We start from the raw sequence: 12,827 nt of genomic DNA on the forward strand, positions 1-12,827 counted from the left end.
GTTCTTTTTACAAATTTAAGTGAAAATTGGTATGATCCCTTATGTTAGCTGGTCAACGTGGCTTCTTAGAGGAAGAAACATATTTTTCGTTTAAGAATATTCTTTATGTGCTGGCAAGATTGAATAAGGTTTTAGTTGTAGATACCAGTTTGCATGGTGGTGATTGTGTTTGCCTGACTAAAACAACTACTGCGACCCCTACTACTTCACCCCATCATCAGCCAAGAGTTAATCAAGTTGAACATGCGCACTTGAACGCATGTGGCACTTAACTTTTCAGGTGTGGCGAAAGGACCTACAAACGCACGAAAAGCGTGAATGGGTCAAGTTGAATCGCTGTGCAGGTTTAGACTTTGTAGAGGTAAGTAACACTCATTATGACGTGAGACAAATATTTTAAACAACAAAGACTGATGTATGTCTTTTGAACGAATAGTGGAGCACAATTAGCACACACAAATCGGCTTATTGTGGCCATTGTCGATAATTCTAGCCTATAACGACTATCATATGTTTCGACTGCACACTTAAAAAGCATCATAAGCAAACAAGTGTTTAGATAAACGCGTAGATATACGATTAAATAAGAACACATTGGCTAAAATCTGGGCCTCATGGCGATGTCCATGTTTCAGTAGGCTACAACGGATTTCACCTGAGCTCTCCAGTCAGACTTCGCGATGAGAGTGGAGGACAGTGGAAAGGGACTGAAGAGAACGGCAGACCAAGAGAGAGAAACAGAGAGGTGCAAACAGGTCCATCCCAACTGACCTGAACAAGTTTGGTGAACTGTCAGATTTGTTGCACTGTTGCTTCATAACCCTGATGCTTTATTAGCAGGAAGAAGAAAAAGAAATCCCATTTAAATGGAACCACTGAAGTAAATGGAGGGTCTAATGATATGGAATCAGTAAGCACTGTATAGGCTGCACGTTGCCTACTATAATACATTGGCCTATGTTCCATGCAACATGAAATTCCGTCATTTTTGCATTTGGGCAATTTCTTTTTGTCCATTTTCTAACCAGATACTTCAATCACAGAAATCAAGAGATAAAGATAATGGCAAGACGAAAAACAAAGACATTAAATCAGAGAAGGAGTCAATGAAAAGGTAAAAAAAAATGTTTTTCGTGTCTCGCAACATAATGGCAATTTGTTTAGAAGAAATTATCGTATGTAGCATGTTTTCCCCATGCATGTTAACCTAAATTCAGTAATTTGCAAATTAACATCTTTTTCCCTAGTGAGAAAGATGGATCCTGCAAGAAAATCAGAGATGCATCTGTTAAAAACAGTAGGCCTATAAAAGAGGTGAACTTTGACCACCCATTCTCTGTACCAGCAGTGTACTTGATGTTAAACAAGGAGAATGCAAACCAGTAAAACAATACTAATGCAGTAGAGACATCCTTAGTTGTTTCAAAAGACTGTTTAGTTGTGGCTGTTTAGCCAGTTGATAACCCTTATGTAAACCTATAATGTTAATTTAAGACAGATTTGTTATGATCCCAGTCAGTCATTGGAGAATGAATCATAGTTTATGACAGTCTCTTCAGCTGAAACCACATCATCAAACCCAGTCTTAATTAAAATAGTGCTTGATGATCAGTGAAAAAAAAAAGAAATGTTCTCTTCAACTGTGTCATTGTTATTTATTGCAAGAACATAAATTTCTATGACAAAGTGAAATATGCAAAAAAACAATTTCTCTGTGATTACAGGAGCGGGCTAATGATTCGAGTGGTGCCGAGGAGAATATTCCCATAAAAGAAGAGAATGAGCCTGGGAACAAAGTATTGGACAGAGACAACCATCATACAAGCACTGGCAAGAAACAACACAAAGATCACAAACGTGCCACAAAAAAGGACAGAAAAGACAAGAAAAAAGAGAAACCTGTCAATGGTGCTCGGCAAGAAAAAACTGAAGCTCATAACAAGAAAAGGAAGCATCATGAGGCTGACGATGAGGAACCAAAAAAGAAAAGGATGAGCAAAGGAGAGGAAAATAAGGGGGGGAAAGGGAAAAATAAAAAGGAAGAGAAAAATGAACAGGAGAAAAGCAAGTGGAAATGGTGAGTGTGTATGACTGTGTTAGGCATTGTGTGTGTTTATAATTTCATCATGCATTGGCTTAAACTATTAGTTTTGAAGAAGCTGTGTAGTCAACTGAAGGAAATTATGCTTTCGACTGTCAAAGCTGAGTGTTTGTGGTGTGCCTGATAAATTTAATTATTTTGATTTAAGATCAAATTTACTCTCACCAAGATATAGCTTTTCATAAAACGTAACCCTCAAAATTCCCAAATTCAATTAAACTCATGAAACTCATGCAAGCATGGACACATAAATCTCTGAAGTTGTCAGTCTTTGCATAAATTATACTTTGCTTTCCGTAGAGAGCTATTTGTTTCCAGGGGGAAGAAATTGATTGTAACACAGTCCATGAATGCACATGCAGCAGGCGAATAATAACAGTGGTCCTCGAACATGACAGCTGTATTTAGTCGGCACAAGTTATCGTTATTATTAGATCGTTTTATGTGGAATGAACAGATTTCGTTATGCCGTCTGTCAATTTGTATACGTGCCACTGAGGTTAAGTCGAGGCATTTTTCTTGATTCACAGTTAGATTATGCTCGTGCGTCTAAAAGTGCCTCCAGAACTGTAAGGTCAGTCGCGAAACTTTAAGTCAAGACACTTTAAAGAACGTTGTCAGAAAATGAAGCCTACCCTTAGATTTGCTTATGTTGAAAAAAAAAAATGCCTGGCCATTATATTGCTCCTACAGATTAGGGCCTACATGATTACGTTTAGTTAATTTTGTGTGGCCCAGTGAAATGAATGAAGGTCAATGATTTCACTTCACAACATGACTAGCCTAATGACTGCCTTAAATTGTTAAGCCTTTTATTGTCTCAAGCATGCCCCAAATAATCCATTATTATTTTGGTAGAGGGCAAGACACTATCTTGGTTCCACTTACTCTGAATGGCCTAATGGTATTAGTGGCCTATTGTGTGAAGAATCATAAGATAACTCCGAGCATTGACGTCTATGTGTAAAGGGATCATCACTTTGTAATATCACACAGGTGGGAAGAGAGCAAGAACTCAAACGATGGTCAAAAGTGGAAAACCCTTGAACATAGAGGACCTTTATTTCCACCAGAATATGAGCCATTGCCTAATAACGTACCCTTCTATTATGGTGGTGAGTATACAGGTGGTGTTTTCAGGTAGCCTCTGACCCAGGATTGTTGTTCATCAACTGTAGTGCCTCTCTATCTCTGGCTGTTTCAGGAGAACCACTCAAGCTTAGTTTGGGTGCAGAGGAGGTTGCTACTTTCTATGCCAAGATGCTGGAACATGAGTATACCACAAAGGAAGCCTTTCAAAAGAACTTCTTCACTGACTGGAAAGAGGTTTGATATGATGCATGTTTAGAGAATGGTCCTAGCTTTAAAACCTTTTTCTTAATTGGTGTTGTGAGTGCATGGTTTTCTTTGTTTTTGTAACAGGTGATGACCAAAGACGAGAGACATACCATAAAAAAACTAGCCAAATGTGATTTCAGTGAAATCCACAAATACTTTGTCAACAAATCAGAGGAGAAAAAGAATATGACCAAGCAGGAAAAACAAGTAAGTTTGGATTTGGAATATAAATCTAGATGGTTAGATGTTCAAAATGAACATACTAAAAAAAGGAAAATGTTCTATGTGTTATGTCATGGTCTCCCAAACATTGCCATGTTAGAATAATCTTAATGTCTAATGTCCTATTATGATGTGTTATGTTGTGATCTGTTAAATAATGCCGTCTTGTCAGGCCCTTAAAGAGGAAGCTAACAAACTAACGGAAGAATACGGGTACTGTCTCTTGGATGGCCACCGTGAAAAGATCGGTAACTTCCGTGTGGAGCCACCTGGGTTGTTTCGTGGCCGTGGGGAACATCCCAAAATGGGCAAGCTGAAGAAGAGGGTCCAGCCTGAAGACGTTATCATCAACTGCAGCAAGTGAGCATAGCTGAGTGCACACACACACACACACACACACACACACACACACACACACACACACACACACACACACACACACACACACACACAGAGTAGAATGAGCAGAGCACAAAAGATAATGCATTTAGCATAATGGAATGCGTCATTTGAATGCATGAAATGTTTAAACCCTATGCATATATGGAGAGTGTTTTAGCGCCAAGAATCTAATATTTGGGATTTACGAGGAAGAGCACTTCTCCAAGTTGCTATACAAATGCACAGTTGACCCAGAGCGGATTGAGAAAAACTTTTCATTCTGTCAACTTAATTCACTTTTCATTCCTGGAGATGTTCTTCACTGTCATATCAGTTCTGGGGCAGCTCAAGGAAATGGAAAAGGGCCCCGGGCAAAGAATGGACTTTCAAGGCTGGTGTTTGCATAAATCAAAGCAGCCCTGTACCAAGGGGGAGGTTCTAGAATATCTTCAGCAGGAGCAGCAGGGATGAAATGCATTTCATTGTGTGTCCCCCCTCCCCCCTCAATCCGTCTCACAGGGACTCCAAGATCCCCGTCCCTCCCCCAGGGCACAAGTGGAAGAGAGTGCAGCATGACAACACCGTCACCTGGCTGACGTCCTGGGTGGAGAATGTCCAGAACCACACCAAGTACGTCATGCTGAACCCCAGCTCCAAGCTCAAGGTCAGACCGCATTCCTTGCCCTGATGAAGTGTGTGTGTGTATATATGTGTGTGTGTGTGTGTGTGTGATATATATATATATATATATATATATATATATATATATATATATATATATATATATATATATATATATATATATATATATATATATATACACACACCATACACATATAGAGGATTTTTTTTCTCCCAAGAAGTGTACCTGCAATGAATGTGTGGGGGAGTTGGGGGATGTGTCATGTGTCAACATAAAAACATATGTCTGATTTAACATTCTCTGAAACAACCACTAAAAGTAGAAGTGCAGTTATGCAGTGGGAAGGTTTCTTTTTCACATTCACAGCAAGTCGGCTAATTTAGGCAGGTAGCACCTCTGCCTCATTAAAAGCATGGAGCTAAAGGGTGAATTGTTCTCTCTGCAATACCCAAATCAGATGGAACAAGCTTCTGCAGTATATCGTATTGCATTAAAGAAAAGGAATATTTCTCCATAACAACTTCTTATACCCCTTGGTAAAATGTCTGTGCATAGGTAGTTAAATGGCAACATGTATTGTTAAATTAAAAAGAAAGAGTTTAGCTTTATGTGCCAGTTATGTTTTCTGACTCTCTTTCTAAGATTATGATTTTCCTCACCTTTACACCAAACCTGTAAGTTCCTGCCTGTGGCTCTCCCCCAACCCCCTGCTATAGATTTGGCTGAGCCTAAAACATAGAGGAACGACCTCTAGCTCTTCTGTAATCACAGGGGTTTACACAGTTTCTCTGTGGAAGTGAACGGTGTCATGATCCGGCTCGCTGGCCGCCGTGTTCTTGTGTTTTGTGTCTGTCCGTGCTCCTCACCAAGGGAGAGAAGGACTGGCAGAAGTACGAGGTGGCCCGCAGCCTGAAGCTGAAGGTGGACTCCATCCGGCGCCAGTACCAGCAGGACTGGAGCTCTCGAGAGATGAAGACACGCCAGAGGGGCGTAGCGCTCTACTTCATAGACAAGGTAACGCATGAGCAAGAAGAAGGAGGAGGAGAAGAGAGGGGCAGGTGGGAATGAAAGCGGCCCCTCTGCTGGTAGCTCTTCAGCGGGTCGTCTCATTAGCTGGCCACCCCGGTGACCTCTGCGCTGTGTTTGAGCGATTAACCTCTGGGCAGTGGCTGCCTCTGCTGCGCTCCCGAAGGTGAGGGGCTGAATAGAATACTGATGCTGAGGAGGGCAGAATACTGATCTCCTCAGTCCTCACATCAGGCCAGGTTCTTCTGCATGGTAGGATCCAAGTAGGATCAGAGTGAGGCAAACACACTGTACATTCAATAGTGTGTGTTAGGGGTGTAAAGGTACACTGAACACACTGTACATTCAATAGTGTGTGTTAGGGGTGTAAAGGTACACTGAACACACTGTACATTCAATAGTGTGTGTTAGGGGTGTAAAGGTACACTGAAGTGTTTAGGTACAGGACGTTACTGATAGTTCCGGTCCTTGATTGTGATTGGCTGAATCACGTTCGATGCCGTTGTAAAATGCAGCATAAACATACACCTTGACCGCATTTCGTTCTATATTACTGCGCTACCATAACTCAATACAAAAGTTAAAGTAGCTGCGTTTCGACGTTGCTTGGCAACCATTCAGATAGAGGAAATATATTTCTTGGCGGGAGAATGATTATCTAGGAATAACTTGTTCTAGTAGTTATATTTCTAGTTGTTGTGCCTTTACTTTATGAAACTTTGCCAGGTATTTATAGTAACAGTTTTAGAAAAGCAATAAGCCACTCGAGTCCTTAGGTTACACTAGCGCGTCGTGCCTAACAACGCCCCTTAGCTGTTGTAGAATCAGTGTAACCTATGGCCTCTCGGGGCTTATTGCTTCAGTGCACCAAATGCACCAAATGCAGTCTTTTTTTTTTTTAAGTATATAGTATATTTTTTCAAGCTTTTTTTTATGCCTTTAATGATAGGACCGTGGAGAGTGACAGGAAGCGAATGGGAGAGAGAGCAGGGGTGGGATCCGGAAAGGACCACGGGGCGGGAATCGAACCCGGGTCGCCGGCTTACGGTGCAGGTGCCCCAGCCAGTTGCGCCACAGCAGGGGCCACCAAACGCAGTCTTTAACAGTAATCAACAGTAGGTTTTGACACCTTTTCAAAATACTATTCCCGTTGTGCATCACCAATATTTTCAGTGAATTTTAGGTAAGCAGTACTTACAGGCTTACTGTACCGAAAATGAACCAACCGTGACTTAAAAACCGAGGTACACACCGAATGTTTTTTGTGTACCGTTACACCCTTAGTGTGTGCATGTGCTTCTGTGTACGAGAGTGTAAACATCTGTATGATTCTGGTAGATTTCTGCTATATCAGACTATGGATCACTATGTGATTTTTTTTTGTGTGTGTGTATGTATGTGTTTATGCCTTCTGAGTGTGTTTTTCTCATGAGCATCTTGTGAGCAGTTGTGCAGGTTGCTGCAGCCAATAGCTAGAGCAGCCAGGCTGCTACAGTGCTACACTGTGGGGGGATCTTTAAAAGCATGCCCCCAGAGTGTAGCACTGTAGCTGCCTGACAGCTCTAGCTGTTGGCTGCAGCAACTCGAGCTAGGTAGCATCGATTTTATTTTTTCATTTGTTTTGTGCCGACAGTACTCGGTGACCTTAAGAAACAGATTTGTGTGAAAAATCGCCTGAGTTTCCCTTTAAGTTTATGTGTGTGTGTGTATGTGTGTGTGTGTGTGTGTGTGTGTATGTGTGTCCACTCAGTTGGCCCTGCGAGCTGGGAATGAGAAGGAGGACGACACTGCGGACACGGTGGGCTGCTGCTCCCTGCGTGTGGAGCACATCTCCCTCCACGAGAGTCTGGACGGCCAGGAGTGGGTGGTGGAGTTCGACTTCCTGGGCAAGGACTCCATCCGCTACTACAACAAAGTGCCAGTGGAGAAGAAAGTGTGTGCATGATCTGCTTCTTTAATTTGAACAGATGAAAGGGCTCCTCATGGGCTCTGCATATTAACTTTTCTTCATCCCAAATCCTATTTATGTGGGTTTTCATAGCTGAAACGTGCAATATGTATTTATGTTATGATATCTTACCATATCATCTCCTTTATTAACATGAAATTTGACTGCAGCGTCAGTCAAATGAAATCACAATACACACATTTAAGCTGCAAGAGTTAATCCACCTCCTCTGGTGAATGGAATTTCTATGCTGATTAGATTGATTGCACATTTCAGATGTTGCCATTTCATATTCAAATAGAACGCACATTAAAAGGTTGGATTGGTAGTAAAGATAGAAGATAGAGGTCTTCTTCCCAGCTTCTTTTGGCATAGGAAGAGAGCGTTAGGATAACCAACAGGACTGAGTCCACCATCCATTTGCATTGTGCAATAGAACCCTGAGATGGTAAAGATAATTGATGAGCTATTACAGTGAGGGCCAAAACACATGGAGTTTGAGAGTTCCTAGTGCACTGCACACACATTGAAAAACGTTTTTTTTAGGAGTTAAGGTTTTTTTGTTGTTGTTGAGATTTTAACTTTTACTTTACCTTTTTTAAGAGTGTAGCCTCAACAGCCCGATGGTTTATGGGCTGTCTGTGCATGTGCATCCTGGGAGTCCTACAACGGCCTCTCCGGCCTGTGATTTAATTTTGATCGGAGGAACCTGGCTTTAGTGGATTTCGCTTAGGGTCGTACATCATAAGCAGGCTTTATGCTGGCATGGCCCTTAGAATATAAATTCCTTCCCATACTCTGTTCCTCACCATCAGATGTAAACTTCCATAACCATTTCTGAAGCAGTTTAATTCGGATGTTGTCTGATTTTCGTTTTTGTATTTTACAGGTTTTCAAAAGCTTGAAAATATTTATGGAAAACAAGGACCCCGAGGATGACCTCTTTGACAGAATCACTGTAAGATTACCATACTGTCCTAGCCCCCCACCCACACACACACACACACACACACACACACACACACACACAGATACAGTTTATAGGCCTGTGTGTGTGTGTTTGGAAAAAATATGCCACCATGAAACTTCACTCCTTTGCTTTCTTCTGGTATCTGTTCTCCCAAGACGACTTACCTCAACAAGAAGCTGAATGAGTGTATGGCAGGGTTGACGGCCAAAGTCTTCCGAACTTTCAATGCTTCCACCACCCTACAGGACCAACTCAGCCAGCTGACCAAAGGTGATGTCGGAGTTGAGTGTCGAGTGTACCTTTGCACTGTTTACCTGGAGCAGCAGTAAGAGTACTTTAGTAAAAATGGGGCTTCCTCATGGAACACCAGAAGGTTATGAGTTAGATCCCAGGGATTAGCTTCTTTGTGCCCCTGAACAGGCGCTTACGCCCCGAGTTCCTTTAGGGAGACGTCCCTGTAGTTAGTTCCTTTAGGGAGACCGTCCCTGTAGTTAGTTCACTGCAAGTCACTCTGGATAAGATCGTCTGCTAAAGGTCAAATACTGTAATGTCATGTAACACTAACACACAGGAAAAAGCTTATCTTTTGACCAGGACCTGGTATGAGAGATCTATGTGATCATGCATGACCTCTCCTGCATAACATCTCATTCCATCAGTTAGATTTGGAAACAACAACCTTGTGTGTATGCAGTGGAGAGACCATGCCATTATACACTCCTGTTTCCTTTGTCAATTATCTACATAAAGCCCTCACCGTCCCTAGCGCTGTGTTCTGTCACCTGAGTTTGTTTCTGTGGAGGAGAGCAGCGCTTGTGTACTCTTCTGACTCCCTCCTGCTGTGTTCTCTCAGAGGACATGACGGTGGAGGAGAAAATCCTGTCCTACAACCGGGCCAACCGAGCTGTAGCTATACTGTGCAACCACCAGAGGGCAGCACCCAAGACCTTTGAGAAGTCCATGCAGCTCCTGCAGGAGAAGGTAGGCAGCGCTTTTGACAGGCCTAGGGCACCTGCTGCGGAGAGAGCTCGCAAATGTTTCTGATGTTTCCGATGGTGTCGGTTTGCGGTGTTGAGTGTGTTTACAGTTTTTCAGGGTAGAGTATTTTTTTCAGATTGACTGTCATTTTGCAGATACATTAAAGAGATGTTGGAAAGAAAAAATTTAAACTTGCCATACATGGTACATACATGGAAAATTAAAGATATTACAAATAATGCGTCTGGTTAGAGAAACTGCCGTTACAAAAAACAATCTACACTGTGAAAAGATACATAAAGAGAATAGTACATTTTATGGTATTTTTAATACTGATTGTTTATTTGTTTGGATGTTGTTCATTGTAATGTGTAGGTTTTTGTTTTTAGGGATTTATGTGGTCACAGGCACCATAAAGCAGTATCAGACAGTACCTTGTGGAATTTTAAAAATGGGAACCAACACACGGCTGTTTGCCAGAATAAAATGTCAGTGCTCTGCTCTAGATTCAGAAGAAGAAGGCGCAGATAGAGGAAGCCAAGAAGGAGCTGAAGAAAGCCAAGAAGGCTCACAAAGAGCACCCATCTGACAGATCCAAAAAGTAACAACCCCCTACCTCGCCCCTCCACTTCTGTAATACTTCAAAATATCTCCCAAAAGACTCAAAAAGCTTTATCTTGACAGCCACGTTGTTTTTTTCACCTCTCTTCTCTCTTGTGCTCACACTCTCCATATATTTCTCTTTTGCTTGCCCTGCACGCTCTCTCTCTCTCTCTCTCTCTCCTCTCTCTCTTTCTCTCTTTTCTTTTCATCTCTCTTTCTCTTACTCTGTCTCTTTTCCAGACTGGTAGAACAGAGGGAGAAGGCAGTGCGGAGGCTGGAGGAGCAGTTGAAGAAGCTGGAGCTTCAGGAGACGGACCGCGAGGAGAACAAGGTCATTGCCTTGGGCACGTCCAAGCTCAACTACCTTGACCCCAGGATCTCCGTCGCCTGGTAACTGCCGCTCCACACACGCGCGCGCACACACACACACACACACAGAGCTCGCCTTTTCATAGGCTCGGCTAGAGACCCAGTAGGAATAAGTATTTGGAGGTGTCTTGTGATATCAAAAAGGTTTTGTTGATACGACAGTATTTCATATTTTATATTGAATTCTGTCCCTCTAAATTTAGATTGAATAGCCAGAACGATGGCATTTGCTGCCTTTTTTAATATATCGGAAATGATTGCTTGGAAGGAGAGGTTTTATGTTCTTTCGTAAGGGTGTCAAAATGTATAGGCCATTCTAATGTGTTTTGTCATTTTTCTATTTGCAGGTGTAAAAAATACAATGTCCCCATTGAGAAGATCTATAACAAAACCCAGAGGGAGAAGTTTGCCTGGGCCATTGACATGACGGATGAGGACTTCCAGTTCTAGACAGCGTTGCAAAAGTTATTTTCTGTTCCTGGCACTGCCATTTTTCTGTTGTACATCAATGTAGTATTGTGTCGTTTTGTTTTCTTTATGGATATATTTGTGGAATAACTCTAAACATTAATGTATCCTAATACCTATTTCTCTATTGCTATACTTTTCATTTTTATGTAAAATATTGTCTTGTTTTTTCCTTCTGTGTGGAAATGAAGTCTGTGAAATGAAAGCAGTTACTCTTGTCGAGTAGTGTGTCCTATTGATAAGCACACTGAGGGAAGCATGCAGAGCACCGTAGCCAAGCACCCAGGCTTTTGCGCAATGTGACATCATCCTCGGCACTCTCACCAAATATCTGAAATATTTCTGCTGCTCTGGCGGGTGCAGGGATCCAAGCTGCAGGCAGTAGGAATGCAGCAGGATTTCACTGGGATTAGGCTCCCTGAGGAGAGGTCGGGAAGTTGGGTATCCGAGGAGAAAACGGGAAGGGAACATCTGGGAATGATAATGTTGTTTTGGATGCAGTCCTGCAGGAATTCTGCACAGCCACAACTTGTCTAGTCTCTCTCTCTCTTTCTCTCTCAATCTCTCTTGTTCTCTCTTTCTTTCTTTCTCTCTCCCTCTCCAGACCTGTTGTGGCTGAGGTCATGTTGTCTGGCTCAACTCTGTCTTTGCTATACAGTGCCCATGTTTTCGACCTTCAGTATCGGAGGTTGTGAGAGTATGTGTGAATGATCATTCCTGTTGCTTGGAGGCAAGTTGGGTGTAGACTTGTTGGTTACTTTCTCTGCACTCAGTATCCTTTGATTTTGTGCAGAGAACTCTCTTCACATATTGTTACCATGGAGCTGCCTGCGTTTCCATGCACGGTGAGACTGGCGCACGCATCAACATCAGCACCTCCGTCATTACGAAACCTTATTTTCCCTACTAAATCAGTAGATTAGCTGACACGCCAACACTGACGCCACTCATTCACTTTACACCGTATCTTACACTGAATTCTAAAGGTGAAATCCAGTGTTTATCTGTGCAGAGCATGTCAGAGCTTAAAGAGACATGTACTGTTTTAGTACTGACATTTTCAATTGTACATCAAGGGTATTTCCAATGATGAATAATAGTAACTGTCACATTTTCAGGCTTCTTTAACCCCAAAGGCTTCAAATAGATAACAGGAGGCCCTATTTTTGTTAGTAAACTGGAGAATAACTCCGGAATGAATCCGGTAAAGTTGTGTGTCTGCGAATTCCCAACTTCCCTTCAATTCATAAATATTCCCCCGCCACAAGTGAGGCCTGGGCCCATCTGCACAGGCTGTGGTTGGTGCGCTTGGCAACGCCACATCAAAGCGCCCCGCCGCCCCTCGCGAAGGAAAAAGAGGAAATCTGGGACAAAGTCTCCTTCCCTGCAACCCAACCACACATGTGGCGACAACGAGGAGTGCAGCACTTTGTTATTTAGCGACACACACACAAGCAGCACAAGTGTCTCTCAGTGGTGTGGAAGTGTGTGAAAGAAAGCCCCTGCTGCAGCGCCTCGGCTGTCCCTGATCCATGAATGCTGACTTGTCTGCCATTTTGATGTCTGCTCCCCTTTTTTGCCCTATAGAACTGGGTTATTAGACACAGAGAGAGGTGGAAGATCTAGTTTAACAGTCTTGGTTGGCATGAAATATGGAAACATGGGGAATGTGCATGTATGTGTGTGTGTGGGTGGTACTGTTGGCTCTCTTTGTTGTCTGAAGGGCAGTGGTAAATATCACAGACTGTGTTGATGCAGCTGATACGTGAGGGAGGTAGAT

The 12,827-nt window shown here is 42.5% G+C and overlaps 1 protein-coding gene across 8 annotated transcripts; it reads left to right on the forward strand.

Moving 5' to 3' along the window:
- Positions 1-89: 89 nt before the first annotated feature.
- On the forward strand, positions 90-11,219 carry top1mt (DNA topoisomerase I mitochondrial). Of its 8 annotated transcripts, none has more exons than XM_048266372.1 (19): positions 90-361; positions 636-745; positions 838-910; positions 1,029-1,114; positions 1,248-1,314; positions 1,725-2,077; positions 3,098-3,216; positions 3,306-3,427; positions 3,524-3,646; positions 3,834-4,021; positions 4,562-4,706; positions 5,556-5,699; positions 7,462-7,644; positions 8,549-8,617; positions 8,785-8,899; positions 9,483-9,610; positions 10,114-10,208; positions 10,451-10,600; positions 10,927-11,219. In XM_048266372.1, exons 2-19 carry the CDS (start codon positions 681-683, stop codon positions 11,027-11,029), a joined length of 2,328 nt encoding a protein of 775 aa, XP_048122329.1. In that variant the 5' UTR covers positions 90-361; positions 636-680; the 3' UTR covers positions 11,030-11,219. The 8 variants fall into 8 exon arrangements, with proteins under 8 accessions (XP_048122329.1, XP_048122332.1, XP_048122331.1 ...); XM_048266375.1 differs by having other exon boundaries at positions 1,044-1,114; XM_048266374.1 differs by having other exon boundaries at positions 841-910.
- Positions 11,220-12,827: the final 1,608 nt, after the last annotated feature.

The sequence above is a fragment of the Alosa alosa genome, chromosome 16, assembly GCF_017589495.1.
Source record: "Alosa alosa isolate M-15738 ecotype Scorff River chromosome 16, AALO_Geno_1.1, whole genome shotgun sequence".
In the NCBI taxonomy this organism is placed as follows: domain Eukaryota; kingdom Metazoa; phylum Chordata; class Actinopteri; order Clupeiformes; family Clupeidae; genus Alosa; species Alosa alosa.